Consider the following 20,578-nt stretch of genomic DNA (forward strand, 5'->3'; position numbering starts at 1 on the left):
TCATGCTTCTTACCTGAACTAGCTATTAATCGTACAGAAGAAATCCTTGAGAGCAATAACCAACTCTAGCTTTAGAGAGCACACTGCAACCCTTTTCAAGCAATTTAAAACACTCGATATTTTTAAACTGTATATATGTCATCTTGGGGTCCTTATGTTTAAGTTTGAATTTAACTTGTTACTAGGTAACATAAGACTCCTCTTTACACGAAATGTGGACATCCATTCACATAACACTAGATCAGCTACCAAAACTCATATTGGAAAGGCTCGGACCACTTTATGAAAACAGTCAGACATCAAGTCCCCCTACTCTGGAATCAGCTCATCCCAATACCTTCATTTAGAACTCAGTGCACAGCTTAAACAAAAATACTTGAAAAACCTACTTATAACCAGTATCGTCTAAAATTACACCACCTGTAACTACACGCGTACCATGATTATCCATTCCAAAAATATCTGGTTTTGTAATTTCCTAAATATGTTCTGTTAATTTTTGTTTTTGTTATCGACTTTCAATATGTATTTAAGGCTGCATAGCAAACAAATTGTTAAAACATTTAATTACAAACATTGTTGTGTGCTATTTTTGCTGTATGCATTATACCTTTCACTGTACTCTAATTTCATCAATCAACCTTGTTATTGTTATTGTTATTGTTATAAACTAAAACCAATTAATTTATAAGTTAAAGGGTCCGGATTCTGTATAAGCCTTAGCCTTGATCAAGGCTGTTGACGTACTGTTCCCCGGCCCGGTTCGCTGCACACGCATGCAGTGTATACACAAATTACCATACATTGTACAGCGAGAACAGTATAGCGTAGTCGTGAGTACGGTCGTGTCTTTCTACTTTCAACCTCGCACACGTGGCTCAAACAACAGCCTTGATGGGTCTGTAACAGCTTTATCGGAATTCCGATAAAAGGGCGTGCATGATCTGGGCATGTCATTCTAAACATTGGCCAATCACAAGCGCGATTGAGAATGACGTATTACTGCTAGCAATCATGCCACGTCCATGTGTGTATGTTTGTGTGTGTAACGCTGTACGCTAGCTGTATGGACATGAGCGTGGTGTCGCTATGATGTATAATGGGTCTGATTGCGCTGCCGGACGGTACACGGGCTACCGATGTGAGCCGGACAAGCCTCGCTCGGTCGGTACGGTGTCAAAAAACTTCAAAGTGAGGAGGGGTTCCTTGGCCCCGTTGTCTTGCGTTTCATTATAACACGAGGACTAGCATCAGTACAATGTAGCTGGTAGATTTGTCCATGAATGGGAAGCTGCTTTACTATAAGTGTAACGTTGTAGTGTAGTAGTATGGCAAGAGTTAGTTTATGAAATTGATCTTTACTTGTAGTTGTTGTTCAGCCACACGCCATCTTCTACCGTCTGGTATGTTTTTGACCAACACATAATTTATTTTCGATCCCCAACTTTGATTTACTGCGAGAAACGTAACGCATAATATGTGTAGACAAAATAAACAGCTGGGTTTCTTATCTCATCTGGTCTTAAATGGGAAAAACAGAATCTTATTAAATGTTAGTGCTTCAAGGGGATGGGGTATGCCCAACATAATTCTAACCAAGTAGCCATTGCCGGAAACCCATGACACTTTGATACTTTTTTAACTTTTCTCAAATACATTTCACACACTGTATGGTCCCATTTTCTTCCTTCTTAAGCTTCTGCAGTTGTGCCACGATGTAGGCTACTGTTGCAAATTATACACCATTGATTTACACAACTTTGTTTTAGGGTAGGGATTTCTTCCTCTCGCCCGCCGCCATTGCATTTTTTTGCACAGCAGCCACAAGGCTTGTTGTTTACGTCGGAGCACGTGCGTGTGCTTGCAGAACGTTGTGATTGACATCGCAGCGAGAGTTTATAGGTCAACCAACAACCAATGAGAACGGGTTGTTAGTAAACATTACCATAATGAGCTCCGCCCTAAATTTTGGCAGTTACAAAACCATCAAGGCGCTACTTAAAAAGAACTCATGATGTATCGTACCTTTACCATACAGATGGTACATGTAATGTACATATACATACAGTAGGTATGTGTGTGTACATACGCTGTACACGTATTATATGCACTGTGTTATGTATGGGGGTGCGCTGGCGGAACTCAGCGACGGGGACTCGGATTTTGCAGGTCGCGGCTGGCTGTAGCGCCTTGATCAAGGCTATATAAGCCTAGGCTTTTTTCCTTGGTGCCCTCCTCTTATCACCCTTTTTTCTTTTCTCTTGTATGTTTTATGATTATTTATTGTGATATTTGGAAATAAAAAACAAACAAACAAACAAACAAACAAACAAACCTACATTGATATATCTGTGCATCCAAGAGTGTCTCTGTACAAAGGGGAGACTCACAATAGAACACTCTGACAACAAAAGGATGATCTTCACTCCACTATTGTTGGACACAATCAGGTACTAATTGAACAAAGGTCCTGTTTTAGCTGTATATCCTGCTTGGCCTATCCTGCTTGTGCAAAAGCTACCTGTCTGCAAATAGAGTGCTGTACCATAAACCATGAATGCATATTCATCCCTAGGTACCGATCTACCGGCTATACAAAGTCAAATACAGAGTTACTCTCCTGTGGTGACGTCAGTCCAAATCCCGGAACAGAACTGTAACTCTGACAAACTAAGGTCCAGTTACGATCTAGTTCCTGTTAACATCGACATTAATCAGCTTCTTGACATAGGACTGAAAGGTAAGACCAGCCGATTACCCCTTGATCTATGGCGGCACTTGACTCTGCTTGGGATTAACAGGCAACCTCGAACACGTAGAGGTTGTCGCGGCGGGAAAAGAAAACAACGCAAAATACAGGTTTGCACTGTTGATCGGAAACATCAGCTACATACCAACAAACAAAATGGAACTTGCCACACGAATCTGAAATCCTTGACTCCCCACATCGATTCAACCCTTCATCTCTGCTCCTTAAACGCACACAGTCTAATCGCAACAAAATGGTAGACTTCGCTGATTTTGTTCACGAATATAGCCTTGACATAAGTTGCTATTTCCGAAACTTGGCTGAAACCAGGGGACGACTGGATTATAGCTGAAATAACCCCACCTGGATACCCGTTTTATCATGTTCCCAGACTGCGCAAAACAGGGGGGGGGGGGGCGTAGGACTTCTCTACAACTCTTATTTATCAGTTTCCATAAAGTCTGATGTTGGAAACTTCTCATCATTTGAGTATATCCATGCAGAGATAACTTGTAACTCACAAAGTCAGTCCGGCTTGTGAATATATATCGGTCTGGAAAGGATAAATCTGGCCAACCCATCGGCATAAATACATTCCTAAAAGACTTCAAAAACTTACTTGAGTTATACTTGCTCCACCCATCTGATATTATTCTCACTGGAGACTTCAGCATTCTTGTGGACAACCCATTTGACAGTATTTCAAAACGGTTCTTTAAGTCTCTTTTATCATCCTACGGGTTCATTCAACACGTTAATGAACCAACTCATCGCAGTGGTCACTGTTTGGACTTGCTCGTCACCCAAGAAGATACTTTACTCATCTCTAATTTGGGCATTCATCCTGGACTCTCTGATCATTTTGCTGTCATGGCGACTCTTTAGCTACAAAAGCCGCTTTCGCCAACAATGCCAGTGTCCTCCCGTCACTTCAAAAACATTAACATCGACAAATTTCGCAATGATATGGTTTCAACACTTTCCACAATCGACTTACAGAACACTGACCTTTCCCTGCTGTGTTAAAAAATATCAATCTACTCTCAGTGATCTGCTTGACAAGCATGCCCCTATGCGAACGCGGACTGTCAAAACACCACCAAACGGTCCATGGTTCAACGAAGAAGTTCGTTCTGCTCGACAAAAAAGACTGCAACTTGAGAGGAAATGGCGCTCTAGAAAACTGTTCATAGACAAGAGTACTGCGTCCATCGACGCATTGTAACTGACTGTGTTGTTAGAGCTAAGAAAGTGTGTTATTCCTCTAAGGTTATTGGTTGTTCTGGTATCAGAAAAAAGTTGTTTAGTAATGTTAATTGTTTACTCAATAAGAGCAAAGTTCCTGTTTTGCCTGTTTTCTGTAACTGACAGTGCTCTACATGTAGCTACCCAATTTTCTGAATTTTGTGTCGACAAAATTCTTACCATTCGTAATGATTTCTCTTAAGCATGCGGCAAAGATAATATTTCTTCTCAAATTTACCTGAATCATGCCTATCTTACAAAATGTCATCCTGCCAGTGAGACAGAAATAAATCTCCATCCAAATCATGTGAGCTTGACCCAGTTCCCACCTTTCTTATAAAGAATTGCTGTGATGTTCTAGTTCCTTTAATTACTCATATTGTCAACAAATCTCTCAATACCGGTGTTTTCCCCACTTGCCTTAAAGTCACCTGGAAATAGATTTTGTTTTCTTTCAAACATAAGAGTATATGCTTTCGAACAATAAAACATTTTTTGAAGTAATTGTCACGATTTATATGTTTAAAAAATATATTTAAAGTTGTTTGGGGGCTGATTCCGCCTACCCCTTTTGTGACGTCAATCGAGGCAGACTTTGCCTGCAATGCGTATAGTAAACACACGTGCAAAGTACATGTATGTCCAAGTCGTGAGTTGGTACATTTCAAAAAGTGTTTTTCTGCATTCAGCAGCAATACACCTGGTCGGCATTGCCGGAAAAAAACCTTTTTTTTTTTAAACGTACAAACTCACGACTTGGTCCGTACATGTACTTTGCAATTGTGTTTACTCTACGCATTACAGGCAAAGTCTGCCTCGATTGACGTCACGAACAGAGCCCTCTCGGGTCGGGGTCTACTCTTAAATTTGTAAATAACATAAGAACTGATTTTTTAAAACCTTAGTTAACTGTTTATTCACATTCCACTCATCAAAACACATATATTAGTGACACAAGCTTTACTTTGAAAAAATACCACTTCCAGGTGACTTTAAAACCTCTTACATTCGCCCTCTCAGAAAAGTGGCTTGGATGAGGAAGTTTTCAGCAACTACAGACCCATTTCCAATCTGAGTTTTCTATAGGTAAACTGTTGAACGTATAGTGTCATCTAGATTCCAGGTATTTATGCGGGTCAACAATCTCACTGATTCATTTCAATCTGCCTACAGACCAAATCACAGCACCGAAACAGCCTTAATACCAGTTCACAATGATATTCTTTCTGGTCTTGATCAACACAAGTTTCGACTCTTATTTTCCTCGATTTGAGCGCAGCATTTGACACCGTGGACCACTGTATACTTTTTTTCTCGTCTGCCGGACGTCATCGGTATGCGGGATCGAGCTCTGCAATGGTGTCAATCCTACCTGAAATGTAGGCTGCAGTACGTCCGTGTCGGTGATGCTGCCTCAGCACCTGTCCAACTTGATTTCTCTGTTCCTCAGGGTTCTGTTCTCGGCCCGCAGTTGCACGTTCCCTCTTCAAGATATCATCCAGCGTCACAACGTTCAATATCACACGCTGATGAAACACAAATATAATGTGTCTTTTAATCCATCACAACAACATGCCCAGTCCTGCATCAATCGCATTGAGGCTTGTCTTCGTGAAATTCGTCACTGAATGAACGTCAACTTCCTGAAAATTAATGACAGTAAGACCGAGTTCATGTTGATTGGTTCTCCACAGCAACTTTCCAAGATCTTTATTCCTGTTATTACTGCTGGGGTTTTCACATCAAACCAGTCAGCCAAGTTCGCAATATTGGTGTCATTTTTTATTCATCGTAGACGTTCAAGAACCACATTTCTAACACAGTTCGTTCTGCTTCATTTCACGTCCGCAACATAGGAATGATCCGAAAATATCTTGATCGTGCTTCCACAGAACGGATTGTCCACTCCTTTGTTACATCTCGTCTTGATATGGGAAATTCTCTTTTGTTTGGGCTTCCAGATGTTCAGCTGTCCCGCCTTCAACGCATACAAAACACTGCTGCTCGTGTGGTCACGTTTTAACAACGAAATACTCTCATATCAAACCTGTTCTTTTAGATCTTCACTGGCTCCCAGTATCTTCTAGAATCATCTAACTCTTGCTCATTGTTTTCAAACCTCTAATTGGGCAAGCACCTGCTTACATCTTGGACATGCTCAACATCTACAAACCATCTCGCAACCTTCGTTCTGCAAACATATATCTTCTTCAAGTAATCAAGTGTAATCGCACCTAGGGACAGATCTTTTTCTATTGCAGCACCACATCTCTGGAATAAACTACCTCTTCACATCAAAATATCCACTTCCATTCACTCTTTCAAAACATCTCTCAAAACACACCTCATGTCGATAGATCCTTTTGTATTTAATCTGTTCTCTGTTTTTTTTTTTTTTTATTTTTTTTAAGTTTCTTTGTAATAGCACCCTGAGCACTTTTGTGGATTTGTGCGCTCTAAAAAACTTCGTTATTATTTATATTATTATTAGCTTGTGGATTAAACTTTCATATGACAACATTAAGTACGAAAATAGTTCATGCTTGGGTGAGCACTGCTACCTGATAATTAAGCAGCCGACATCTTGGAGTGAATTTTGTAAGCTTCAAAGGACTTCCTCACAAATTGGAAGGCTAATTCCTGCGGATTTAATGTCCATACCCTTTACAAAAGTAAGCAGTTCTAACCCAGTCATTAAATATTTTCGAACTTGTTGGTGTCATATAAAAGTTGAGTCCATAAGCTGTCCTTACATACAAACCCTTTTCCCAATAATTATTGATTTTGTTCGGCAGCCATTTCAAAAAGTTTATAGTTTTTGTTTGAGACACCCTGTTCATTAGGGGGCATTTTGTAAAGTTTCAAATATATTATCATAAACTTTCCACAATCGTTTCATCACGTATGCATCAAGATGTATAGAGAATTTGAAACGTAAGGGCAAAATTATTGTAGGTTTTTCGCATGTTTTAATCCGAAATCGTAATATCCCATAATAGTCTAGGCGGGTTTCTGAAAAAGAGGTCTAATTAAGGTGATTGAGGCATTTTGGGGTAAAAGCAGGTAACCAGACTTGTTAATACATTTCAGGTGTGCTGATTCCGAAAAAAATGGTTCCCAAGCGAAATTTTGAGTTTTTGACCATCTAATTTGCATAATCATATTTTTGACCTTTTTGAACCATTTTAAGCAAATCTCTGTAACATGACAATAAAAAATGACAAGTGATGCGTCAGTACCTAGATGTTGATGGTCACAGAGTAGAATTAAAACATTTGAGAAGTAATTAGTGCTAATTAATACTCATGAATATGCAAAATAGTGGCCGCCATTACAAAAACATGATTTCTCTTCAATAACTCTGTAGCTAGGCAAGCAAACATGATAAACGAAGTGTTTTTCCTATGTTCTGAGGCTGAACCAATGTGATCAATGATGATAAGCAAGATGCTTTTTATGCAAACGAGCGAGTAAAATAGCTTAAAATGCTTATTTATGCAAATCAGCTAGTATGACTACCAATGAATTTTTTAACAATTCATGAATGAATACTTAATGTTAAGGCCCCTTAACTTTACACCGAAATACTACTTGATGCTAATACAGGCCGAAAGAGCAATTGGTGTCACTCACCAGTCCCTTATGTTAAGTTGAGTATAGAATGAACTGCTGTTGCCTAGGAACATGTAGCCATACAGCGAGTTTCATCACCAATCTGTTGCTGAAATGCACACATTGCTGTGCATTGAAACCCATGCTTCTGGCATAAACACAAAGTATCTTCCAGCAGGTAACTTTTGGGGATTTGACTCATTGACATCAGTATGGGCTGTGGTTCGGAGTCACCATGTTCCCATCCATTGTACATGGGCTCAGGAAGCTCAGGTTTGGAGCAGTGAACATTTCACCAAATAATGATTGATAGGAAGTACGCATCAAATTGTAACCGGGAGCATCAATCTTTCATAGTTCACACCTTGAATCAAATCAAAGAGGTACAGACTCAACTGAAGCCACAAAAAGAAATATATTGGTGTTGTTGGTCAGACCAGATCTCTCCACACACATTCGCCAATGCCATAATGAAGGGCCTTCCATTCCAAAGAGTTCCTCACTTTTATGTCGCTCAATCCATCCTATGAGGGCACCAAGGTGCTTGAACTTCTCAATGACGGAAGCGCCATTTAGTCCTTACCGTCTTTCGAGATGAATGCCATCTCCTTGGTCTTCCTTAAGTTCTCATCTTAACTTCTCTTATATGAAGTCATACTCTGCTAAATTGGAGCTGCAGGTAATTCTCGTGCCAAGTCCGCCATGTAGAAGAGAATGCCATCAGTGCAGTCGAGGTCAGTGTACCCATTGCTGGCACTCTCCGACTTAAGCAATTTGTTTTGCTCATTGACATTTTCTAGCAGGACATTTTGGTAGGTTCAGCAAAGTTTGTCTTGGTTAGATCATCTCCTTATTCAAACTTTTCAGCAAGTGAAGTGGACTTGGCAGAAGCCCATGCTTTAGGACAACCGGCAAGTGAACTGGACGACCATGCTCTCTATCATCATGTCGCGGGCAGTCGGGATCTCCGGCGGCGTCTCTCAGCCTCCCTGTCCATCATGCAGGCAGCCAACTCTTCTGTGGTCTCTGCCTCAGCATCTCTCATCAGGACAATGACAAAGCTCAACCTCTAATGTGGTCAGGGGTGCATGGTAATCACCTGTCTCTCTAGCATTGAGTGGAAGTTCTTGTGCCAGGGCTGTGGTGTTAAAGAAGAGACTGATGTCATCAGCAAAGTCAAGGGTTGGGCATGACTACTATGGGATAGAGGCTCGATCTCCTTGGCATCAATGTGATTCCAAGATCCACCTGGTGTCTGCCGATAGCACGTCTGAGGGCGAAGTCACTGATGAAAATGAATTGAGGGGAGGGTATCCCCTTCATGACTCCTGCCAAGATCACTGCACAATGGTCCTCTCTCTGACCCTGGCATCCTTCCTCACTGTGTTTGTTGAAGGTAGCCATAATGAGCGGCCTCCTGTATCGCAGATCGCATTGGACTTTGGGCTGTCGTCGGATGGCCTCATCCGGGAAGGGGGGGGGCAATGCCATTCTGTCAGGCCAAGACCTGGCCAGCACACCTGTCCGCAGCATCGATCCTGTCCACTCTCGGGACGTGAATTAAATGCTTTGCCATAAGATTAACCATTAGCTTCCTTTAAAGGCTAAAGACTTGGGGGGGCACCATTCCTCTCAGGACTACCCTGGTTGCTGCCCTCGTCCGCATTAGGATGTGGACGTACGTTAAGTTACGTAACGAGCTCTACCTGCAAACCGGAGTTTGCAGTCAGAGAGGTCCTTCTCCTAGGTATACTACCAATCTAGGCTGAGGAGTTCTACCTACCCGGAATGGTGATCAGAGAGGTCCTTATCCTAGGTAGACTACCAATCTAGACTTAGGAGTTCTACCTGCCCAGGATGGTGGTCAGAGTGGTCCTTCTCCTAGGTAGCAATCTAGGCTAACGTGTTCTACCTACCCTGGATGGTGATCAGAGAGGTCCTTCTCCTAGGTAGATTACCAATCTAGGCTTAGGAATTCTACCTACCCGGAACGGTGGTCAAAGAGGTCTTTCTCCTAGGTATACTACCAATCTAGGCTTACGAGTTCTACCTACCCGGAAGTGTGATCAGAGTTTTTTTTCTCCTAGGTGGCCTGTCTACTATAGCTGACGAGCCTAACCTGCTCGAAATGATCTGGTTTTTCGGCACCATTTAAACTTGCCTTTTACACTTCTGCCAATCAGTTTAAAACAGGGTTTTGGGCATCAAACCAAGCAGTAGGAGTCTGTTTAGAAGAGGATAGTTCTCCTGGGTTTGTCTTGACTGTCGTTGCTAAAACTGTATCAGAGATGCAAATGTTTTGCAAAAACTCTATTGTAGGGATGCATCGATTGAGCAAAAACTGCATCAGAGATTTAAATGTTTTGCAAAAACTCTATTGTAGGGATGCATCGATTGAGCAAAAACTGCATCAGAGATTTAAATGTTTTGCAACACTCTACTGTAGGGATGCATCGATTGTGCTTAAACTGCATCAGAGATGCAAATGTTTTGCAAAACTCTATTGTAGGGATGCATCGATTGAGCAAAAAGTGATGAATGATGAAATTTATTGGTAGTCAGACTAGCTGATGTGCATAATAAGCACTGTAGCTATACCAACTCATTTGCATAAGCATCTGGCTTGCCAATGAACACACTACATGCATTGCCTGACCCTCAGAACATAGGTAAAAATATTTTTTTTTATCATGGTTATTTGCCTAGTTTCAGAGATATTGGAGAAAACTCATTTTTCTGCTATGGCTGCCACTTATTTGCATATATTTTGTTAAAATTACTTACCACTAATAACAACTTCATAAAATGTGTAATCGTTTTATGAGACCTTCAAAACATGGGTATAGCACTTCAATTGCCATCTTTGCTTTCCTAGTTACCGAGCTATTGAAGAAAAATGATTTTTCTGTAATGGCGGCACTAATTTGCATATTTATGATTATTAATTACCAATTATTACTTTGAAAATGTTTTAATCCTATTCTGTGACCTTTAACATCTAGGTACAGACTCATCGCTCGTCATTTTTGCTTGCCTGGTTACAGGGGTTTGCTTAAAATGGTTCAAAAAGGTCAAAAATATGATTATGCAAATTAGATGGTCAAAAACTCAAAAATTCGCTTGGGAACCATTTTTCCCGGATTCAGCACACCAAAAATGTGTTAAAAAGTCTGGTTCCACACTTTTACCCCAAAATGCCTCAATCAGTCACTTTTTCCAGAAATCCGCCTAGACTATAACTGAAGTTCTTCTTTCCAAATGCTATAAAACTTCGCAAACAAGTTTACTTTGACAGAGTCTATAACGACATTGTACTTATTGATGTGTAACCGTATTTTACTTTCTGCACTTACAAACACATTACCACAAATGTTCGGTTTTTATTGTCAAAAGAATTGATATAAATTTTAAATGATAAATATGTTGAATTGATTATTCTTTTTAAAAATGAAACCACTGTAACCAGGCTTAAAATACACAATCTAAAATGGCCCTTGGAAATCGCGGACATTTTAGATTCAATTAATGCACTGACGATTATCAATGTGACACACCTCTACCACGTGCACACACTACATGCGACCTTGATTTTGCAACTCTTGAAGCTTTCATGAGCTAAATGAGGATCTGTTCATCTCGTTAACTACGATTGTTTTTTCTTTTTCTGTGATTTGTTGTATTTTCTTTGTTGCTGATGAAAAAAAATCCTTTTCAAGCAGTTTTCCCGTAGATTCCGTCGAATTGAGATTTGCTCTCATTTTTTACCACAATCAATTTTATCATCTCCGCGATAAGGACAGACATTAACCACATCGCAAACCTTAGTATAATTCTCCAGGCATTTCAAATCAGATGCGCATGTGTACTCACCCTGACTGCATAGTGCACATATCAATTGGAAAACCATCAATCACAGGTATTAACGGCCCAAATCAAAAAGATAAATCAAACGACGACGCCAACGACAAGGCAACGACAACGACAATAAGATTAACAAAAACTACAACGATATCATAACCGAAACCAACACCAACAGCAAAAACAACAGTTACAGCTACAATGGCGACAATTACACCAACATTAAAGCTATGGTCCTCACCACAATCCTCTTCATCCACAGATGAATAGTCTTCTGGACCGAATCGGCAGTCAAGATTACCATCACACCTTGCTTGTGCAGCGACGCATATCCCATTCCTACAATCGAAGTCATCCTCCAAGTGGCAGGAACTAGTATCTATTTATACAAAGACCAAAATGTGTAATCTATTTGTTTACAGTTTCTTTGATGGAAACGGAACGTAACGCTCCATAGTATCGTTAATACACTAGCGCGTGTGACTGATTAATTATTTGATTTTCCGTAGTTTGTTTATACATTAGTACCCAGCTCTGAATAAAAATAGGTGTGACTTTTCTTAACGAGGTGATCAATTCTTTAAGTTATAATAACGTGCTTTGCTTGACAAACAGTAAAGCAGACACGTCTTATTTCCCCCTTTGTTACCATTCAGATAACGGTTGAAAAAAATGCTTTAGCTCATTAAAAGGGTAATAATTTCTTTAAATAATAATTTTTCTTCTCCGAAACAGCAGTTTCAAAAAAGAAACAATTAAACTCCACACACATAATTATTTGTTTGTTATAACACAGTCATAATTTTGTGAAAACGGCGGCGATAAAGTGTTTCAATATTGGAGGCGAAAATTATTTTTCCTTGTTGACCACAAATTTAATTTGTGTCCTTCCTTGTACGTTCATTTGGGAACGTAAGTCATTAAATCTTGGGTTAACTTATTTCCTTTGGAGGTTGTTAAGAATTTTGTGCCAAATTGTTCATTATCTTCCTCCAAGGTTTTTTAGGTTTGTTTGAAGCAGCGCAAGTCATTCTAGAAAGGCATGTCGAACTATTATTTTTTAAGAAGTGTTTAATTAACGATTGGAAATAATTGCATCTAAAATAAATTCCCAAACAATAAACTATTTCGATAAATAAATTGTAATGTTTCTGTTACAATCGGTGGTATTACCATTGGTGCCTTGAAGTTGTAGAAGAAAACTTGTAATAAATGAAAAGCTAGTTGTAAAACGGATATAAAGTGTCGTCAGTGAGGTAAATGCAATGGACTTCAGTCGTGTGATTCCATTTAGTTTAATTGACGCGTTGTGTCCATCAAGAAGGGTGCCATCAATGTAAACAAAGCCATATCCCTTCCATATGTAAAAATCTTGTATGGACACCACCACAGATACCCAGTCTGGAGCCCTGATCTCCCAATGGCAATATATTAAGTCAGGATAGCCTCTTGAATAGCCCGGTGATGTCAGATTGACTGGAGATGTTCCAACTAAAACGTTTGGTGAACTACAATAACCTGAAACAGAAGAAATGAAAATCATCGGAATGTGTGTGTTTAAATCTTCACTTTGGGATATTGAGTTGAATGATGGAACCTGACATACTTTTAGAAAGGAGGGTTTACAGCGCCAATGACAAAGACATGTAATGCTCATCATGGGTTGGTGTATCAATTGATAAGAATGGTATTACTATCATTGTTTTAATAATTATAACGAATGATTTTGTAGCTGGCTGGAACCTAATTGTGATAGTAAACTCGAATGTGTATCAACTGTGGCTCTGTACAATATTGATATGCTTAAATAATACCCTTACTACAACAACGTGGTTCTTTTCAAAACCGACTACTCGTCAGAGATTTACGCTACCAGCGCAAACCTCATCCTCCACCATGCAAAGTTTCAAATCTATTTTCATAAAACTTTCCACAGTTATTTCATCAGGTATGCATAAAGATGTTTACAGAATTTGAAAATATACGCAAGGGGGAAATTATTGTAGATTTTTCGCCTGTTTTAATACAAAATCGTAATGTCCCGTAACTCCGGTTCTTCTTTCCATACTATAAAGCTTTGCAAACAAATTTACTTTGGCATAGTCAGTAATGACATTGTACTTATTGCTGTGTAACCGTATTTTACATTTTGCACTAACAAACACATTACCACAAATGTTCGGTTTGTATTGTCAAAAGAATTGAAACCACTGTAAGCATGCTTAAAATACACAGGCTAAAATAGCCCCTGAAAATCGCGGGAATTTTATATTCAAATAATGCACTGACGATTATTATGTGACACACCTCTACCACGTGCACACGCTACATGGGACCATGATTTTGCAACTCTTGAAGCTTTCATGAGCTAATTAAAAATCTATTAATCTCGTTAACTACATTTTTTTTTCCTTTTCTGTAATGTGTTGTATTTTCTTTGTTGCTGATGGGAAAAATCCTTTTCAAGCAATTTTCCCATAGATTCCGTCGAATTGAGATTTTGCTCTCAATTTTGACTAGTCAATTTCATCATCTTCGCCACAAGGGAAAACCTTAACCACATAGCAAACCTTCGTATAATTCTCCAGGCATTTCAAACCAGATGCGGATGTGTACTCACCCTGACTGCATGTTGCAAATATGAATTGGAAAACCATCAATCAGAGGTATTAACGGCCCAAATCAAAAAGACAAATCAAACGACGACGCCAACGACAAGGCAACGGCAACGACAATAAGATTAACAAAAACTACAACGATATCATAACCGAAACCAACACCAACAGCAAAAACAACAATTACAGCTACAATGGCGACAATAACACCAACATTAATGCTATGGTCCTCACCACAATCCTCTTCATCCAAATATGATAAGTCTTCTGGACCGAATCGGCAGTCAAGATTACCATCACACCTTGCTTGTGAAGCGACGCATATCCCATTCCTACAATCGAAGTCATCCTCCAAGTGGCAGGAAGTTGTATCTATTTATACAAAGACCAAAATGTTGTCACCATTTCACCATTTCACGAAACGACAACTTCGTCGAACAAACAAAATCAAAATATGTTAATCTATTTGTTTACAATTTCATTGATGAAAACGGGACGTAACGCGCCATAGTATCGTTAATACACTAGTGCGCGTGACCGATTAATTATTTGATTTTCCGTAGTTTGTTTATACATTAGTACCCAGCTCTAGACCAGCGGGCGTAGCCGAATATCGTGCAGTTTCGTGACGCATATCAAAGATGAGCATTTTTATTATCTTGAATTGGGAAGAAAAATATAGAAATCAACGTACCATAAATCCACAAGCGATCTTTTAGCCAGTTTGCTTGTAATGGGCAAAGTTAACTGCAATTTTTGCGATGAAAAGTGCGAGGTTGGGGACAAAATGACCAATCAACGACGATTTAACAAGACCGCACGGCAGCGGTTGCGATAAATTAACCAATAGCGGTAGAGCTATTATCATGTTCACGAGGTCACGACCTCTGTACAACGTTGGAGACGAACAACAACCCAGACTCCGTCGTGGTGTGAGAAAAAAACATGTCACAAAAAGTGTCTTTGTCTAGCGTTGAAACGAAAGCTTTTCCATTTTCGGAAAAGAGTTGAAGACATTTCTTTGCATGTATTTGAAGAAGTAAAAGAATTAGAGTACGGTCAAGTGTGAAAATGTCATCAAAGATGTGGCAATCGCTAGCCCAAATTACGGACACGTAAAACACGACGATGGACAACTGTCACAAACGGAAGGTCGGTAAGATCCTCCGATCTCTATCACAGGTAACGTCAAGACAACAGTACCTTTTTTTAACTTAAATTTAAAAATATCGGAACCTTATCGAATTTATGTTTTAGTATAGATTCATTTCCCTGTTGTTCATTTATAAATGATTGTTGCCATGCCAAGCTTTCACAGTGTGACTAGACTAGGCCTATGACATGAGTCTTTATTTTATGACAGTTTCAATGAATCAGTCTCAATCATGTCAATATGATTTAATGATTCTGAATATTGTTTTGTCCGGCCTGTCCAGTTACTCACTGACTGTCTCTCTAACAACCTGATCATGCTGTTTTGGCTGTATAAAATACACAGATCCTTGCGATATTTTCAGGGGAAAAAATGCTTATAAATTGTTACTAGGTAGATTTACATTCCAATCGGAAAATGAAACAATTTTTTGTTCAATTCTTTATCCTTTCTTTTATCTGGCACAATATCAATGATCATGAAGCAATGGCCTAGATTTATTTTTGTATTAACTCAAAGTAAAACAATTTTTGTTATTTAAAATATAACTTGTTTCATTTGTATTTATTTTATTTTGTTATTTGAACTATGGGGGCCTTGAACGTGACCTGCAAAAGTTGATTGTCTATTCCCATCCGAGTGAAAACTTGCTTGTTTATCACATATATCCATACGGTAACGGTGAGGCACCGTTTAAAATTTGTTTGTCTGAAACACCCCAGTTGATTAGAAACCAGTTTAATTGTTTTTTCTGAGGGTCGATGACCATTCGGGAATGATGCAGCTAGATATGTGTTTGACATGGCTGGCCCGCTGTCAACTCACGAAATGTGGCTAGTTTAACATTCTTGTGACAATACCACCATGACTTTAATTGTGTTTATTTCTCAACAGACTGTGTTCAGGTGAACTTTCAACTAAAAAGGTATTCGACTGGTTATATTACTAGCAGAATTTATCGTAGGCGACTGCGTCAAACGACCGAACATGCCCACTATACAATCAATTGGTGCTGGCTGATGAGGACACTTTCAGAGTTGAGGAGTTTGTCCCCACATGTGTAAGGACAACATGATTGTGCTGATGTTAACATTGCCAGGTAACTATGAAGTTTTATCTGTGTTTTTATACTTGATGTGTATACTACAAAGTATGCGTTCAATTTGAATAAATGCAAACCCATTCAACATAAACTGGTACAAGTTCATGAACTCATTTGTCATTGTTTCATGATAGATGTACAATATGTAATTATTGGTGCAAAAAACAAACAGCTGAATTTCCATTATATAATTGAAAATAATAATTTAAAAAGGGAATTTATTTTAAACAATTTTGTTTATGTATATTTTAAAATGACAGATCGTAACCTCTTTTTAACGGGACACTTGATGAGACAGCATAGCAACGTCAACTGAGTAAGGATACAGTGCTGTTAAAAAAGTTCCAGATGTACCATCTCCCAACGTTAGTTGAGGCTGGAAGGTTAAGGATGAAAACGTGCCAACTGGACAAACCTACTCCAAGCGCTTGACAGCATTCTATAATGTGTACATTATAGAAGCGTAGATGTAGTCGAGGCAAACTTTGTTTATAGGCGCTGTTATTAGCTGCGGCCTCGGGAGAAATGTTGCTCCCACTTTTTCTCCGGTTTACCGGAATCCGTCTTGTTGTATCGTTGATTTTATATCAACGTTTTCTTGAGTATGTCGTCCTTCATCCTGAAGCAGTTTGGAGCATGGGATCTTCTCTGGAAGTACACAGTTTGGAAAGAAATTTCGGACATCGAATCCAAAATGTGAGTAGGCTTACCAGTAGCCATAGTGGTTGCCAGCACAACATCTTAACAATGGCTTCGAACAATGCGGTTTCGGTTCAGCAGTCAATCGACAACAGACCTCCCATTGTGTCTGCTACTGTGCATCGCTACACTAAACAACAGCTACTTGACTTACGCGTGAATAGAACCCCCATATCTGACAAGTCCTATAACACTATGAAGGAACTGGGCATTGCTCGTCACGTAAGAAGTCGACGTGCAGGAACTCATATGTTCAAAAAGATCAAGAATTGCTGTGTCCCTCGACCTGTCAATACACGAAAATCCCATACAAGTAATCTTTCTAACTTGCGACCAATTTCCCTCGGCAAGCCATTTTCCAGTCTATCCATACATCTCTGGAATGCGAACTCCGTTCGCAACAAAACCACCACCTTATTGGACCACATTATATTGTTTGATGTTGATATAATGCTACTGACTGAAACCTGGTTATCCGATGGCGACATGGTGGTAATTGGTGAGTTTACACCCCCTGGTTACAGCTTTATCAATTTTCCTCGTGGCGGTAAGACCTACGGTGGAGGAATTGGCATTGTGTACAAGAAATCTCTTCAACTATGCTCTACTCCATCCGATTTTTCATCCATTAACTTTGAACATTGCATCGTTACTCTCAACAACTCCATCCAACTTATCGGCATATATCGTCCACCTCCGTCACGTGCAAATGGGCTGAAAACATCTGAATTTTTGGACGAGCTTGAAACCTTTCTCGACGAGAAGTTGGTCACTCCTTACAAAACTGCCATACTAGGTGATTTCAATGTTCATGTTGACTCACTTGATAACCGGGACTCCAATAAGTTCGCCATGATCGTTTCCAATGCAGGTTTTATTCAGCACGTCAACGGCCCAACACACAAGCATGGGCATACCCTGGACCTAGTTATGTCTCGTGATGATGAAGATCTAATCCACAAAGTTCAAGTTGACCCCTTGCTTCACTCTGATCACCACGTAGTGAAATGTACCATCTTGTGTGCCAAGCCTCCACCACTGAAGATCTCAACTACATTTCGTGAGTATGGCAAGATGGACCACGAGCGCTTTGCAGAGCTTCTTCATGACCGGTTCACAGTCTTTCCGGATAGTACCAACCCTAACATTCTCACAGAGTCTTACTGTTCAATAACTTCTACCGTCCTTGACGAAGTTTGTCCCTTTGTGACCAGAGAACGTACCGTCAAACCCAAACTCCCATGGTACAACAACTCCATCCATACTGAAAGGCGTGTTCGACGTCGGCTTGAACGGAAATGGAAAAAGAGCAACTCAGCGTTTGACGAACAAGCCTTTCGTTCTCAAAAGGAACATGTTAACAAACTGATCACTGATTCTAAGATTATGTACTTTTCCGATAAATGTACCAATTGTAATATCAAAGATATGTATGCCATAATTAATGTTCTTCTTAACAAGACTGCTCAAGTTTTACCTGAATGTGATTCTAACACAAAGCTTGCTGACAACTTTCTGTCCTTTTTCAAGGACAAGGTTGATACCATACGCTCCAATGTCAGTTCACACCCTGATACCAATGTCATTGTTCCTAAACAGACTTCCACTGTATTTTGTATGCCAGAATTTGAGCAGCTTACTTGTGACGGTGAAAAATGACATTCTTCGTTCCCTTGATAAAAGTAAAGCTGTTCTCTTGGTGTTGCTTGACATGTCTGCCGCCTTTGACACGGTTGACCACGACATTCTCCTCCAGAGACTTCATACTCAATTTGGAATAAGCAGTGCGGTCAATACTTGGTTCAGCACTTATATCAAAAACCGTACCACCAAAGTTTCGATAAAAGGCGATTTCTCAAGACATCATATCTTTACCTATTCCATACCTCAGGGGTCCATAGTAGGTCCGTTGGCTTTCATTTTGTACACCAATCCCATTGGCGAGATCATTCGTCAACATGGTATCTCATTTCATGAATACGCTGATGATATTCAGCTTTATGCTGAGTTTGACCCTAAGTCTGAAGGTGATCGTCAGCGTGTACTCAGCAAATTATCATCATGTGTGCTTGCCATCAACAAATGGATGGCTCAAAACATGCTTCAGCTGAACCAGGGAAAGACGGAGTTTATTGTTTTTGCGAACAGTCATGTTTTATCCACTCTCCCTAATCTTGAACTATTATTGGCCGACTTTACAATTCCTGCTTCCACATCTGTTAAGAACCTAGGAGTCTCGCTTGATTGTTCTCTGAATATGTCTCATCACATTAGCTCTGTATGTAAAACTGTTAATTTCCACATACGTAATCTATGGCGTATTCGCCGGTTTATTACACAAAGCGCTTGCCATCATGCCGTCAGAAGTCTGGTCTTGTCCCGTCTTGACTATGCCAACTCTCTTTTGGTAGGTGCCCGCGAAAATGACCTCGCTCGACTCCAGCGTCTACAAAACAAGGCCGCTCGGCTAGTATTTGCGTGTGGCCGTGACCAGCCTTCTGTCGGCCTGATTGCATCGCTGCATTGGCTCCCTGTTAAAGAACGTATCAACTTCAAAATTTTCACTCATGTATACAAAATCCTCCACACCCAATCTCCATCATATCTGGTTGAACTTGTTCATTCCCAAAACTCCAATACTGCTGATGAATACAGGCAACGACTCCGCTCATCAGCTGATCAGACCCGGCTTTCCGTTCCTAGAACTAGACGGAAAGCTGGGGATAGCTCATTCTCCATAGCTGCCCCTCGCCTATGGAATGAGCTCCCCGCGGGTCTGAGAGAGACGATCTCGTTGCCTGTATTAAAAAGCCTCCTCAAGACATTTCTTTTTCCCCACCCATCCTAGTTTGTTTGTTTTTCTTTTGTTTTGTTGTCATAGTCTCATGTAAAGCGCTCTGTTCTCCGTAGAGCGCTATATAAATGTTTCATATTATTATTATTAAAAGTCTACCGTGCATATACTTAAATTGCAAGTGCACAAACTGTGAAAGTGTAAAAACTAAAGCTCTGATTAAAAATAGGGATAAGTCTGATAAAGAATATTTATGGCAAATAATAATTCTAATTGAGATAGTTATGTATCTTCATGTAAACAGATGAGTAAAGCTATAGTAAAAACTTAAAACCACAAATAAATAATGTCTGATTTTTTTTTTTTGATAGTTACAAAATATTCTTTGAAGATTCAATGCAAAAGCAGAAGTGAAAAAAAGGGAAACTTGTCTTCACTTGAAATAAATTGTTCACTGAACAAATTATTACTAGATGTGGATTCTTCATACTTGATGAACAGAGTATCATGTTAGGGCAGAGATTGTCCATGCAGACAGAGGACATGGAGTATTTGTTGTTATCAAAACAGAATAGGAAAAGCCTGAAAAAGGGTGACCATGACGGAATAAAGCAAAAATTTCATAAAGAAGAAAATGTTGTTTTGTGTTAACTTATTATAAGTAGGGATATTAATTAAGATAAAGTTGGCGGCCTAATATGTTCTGTCATAGTAAACATAATATATCCATATTAAAGCATGTGGGAGAGAG

At 39.6% G+C, this 20,578-nt stretch overlaps 1 protein-coding gene across 1 annotated transcript in view; it reads right to left on the reverse strand.

Moving 5' to 3' along the window:
- Positions 1-20,578, reverse strand: part of LOC139943011 (CUB and sushi domain-containing protein 3-like) — a 51,530-nt gene that overhangs the window by 13,935 nt on the left and 17,017 nt on the right. The window contains exons 8-10 of the mRNA XM_071939824.1: positions 14,314-14,451; positions 12,638-12,982; positions 11,706-11,843 (exon numbers count right to left, since the gene is read on the reverse strand). Coding sequence (XP_071795925.1) covers positions 11,706-11,843; positions 12,638-12,982; positions 14,314-14,451 — 621 coding nt within the window. The remainder of the gene's footprint in view (positions 1-11,705; positions 11,844-12,637; positions 12,983-14,313; positions 14,452-20,578) is intronic.

Source organism: Asterias amurensis, chromosome 10 (genome assembly GCF_032118995.1).
Source record: "Asterias amurensis chromosome 10, ASM3211899v1".
Lineage (NCBI taxonomy): Eukaryota > Metazoa > Echinodermata > Asteroidea > Forcipulatida > Asteriidae > Asterias > Asterias amurensis.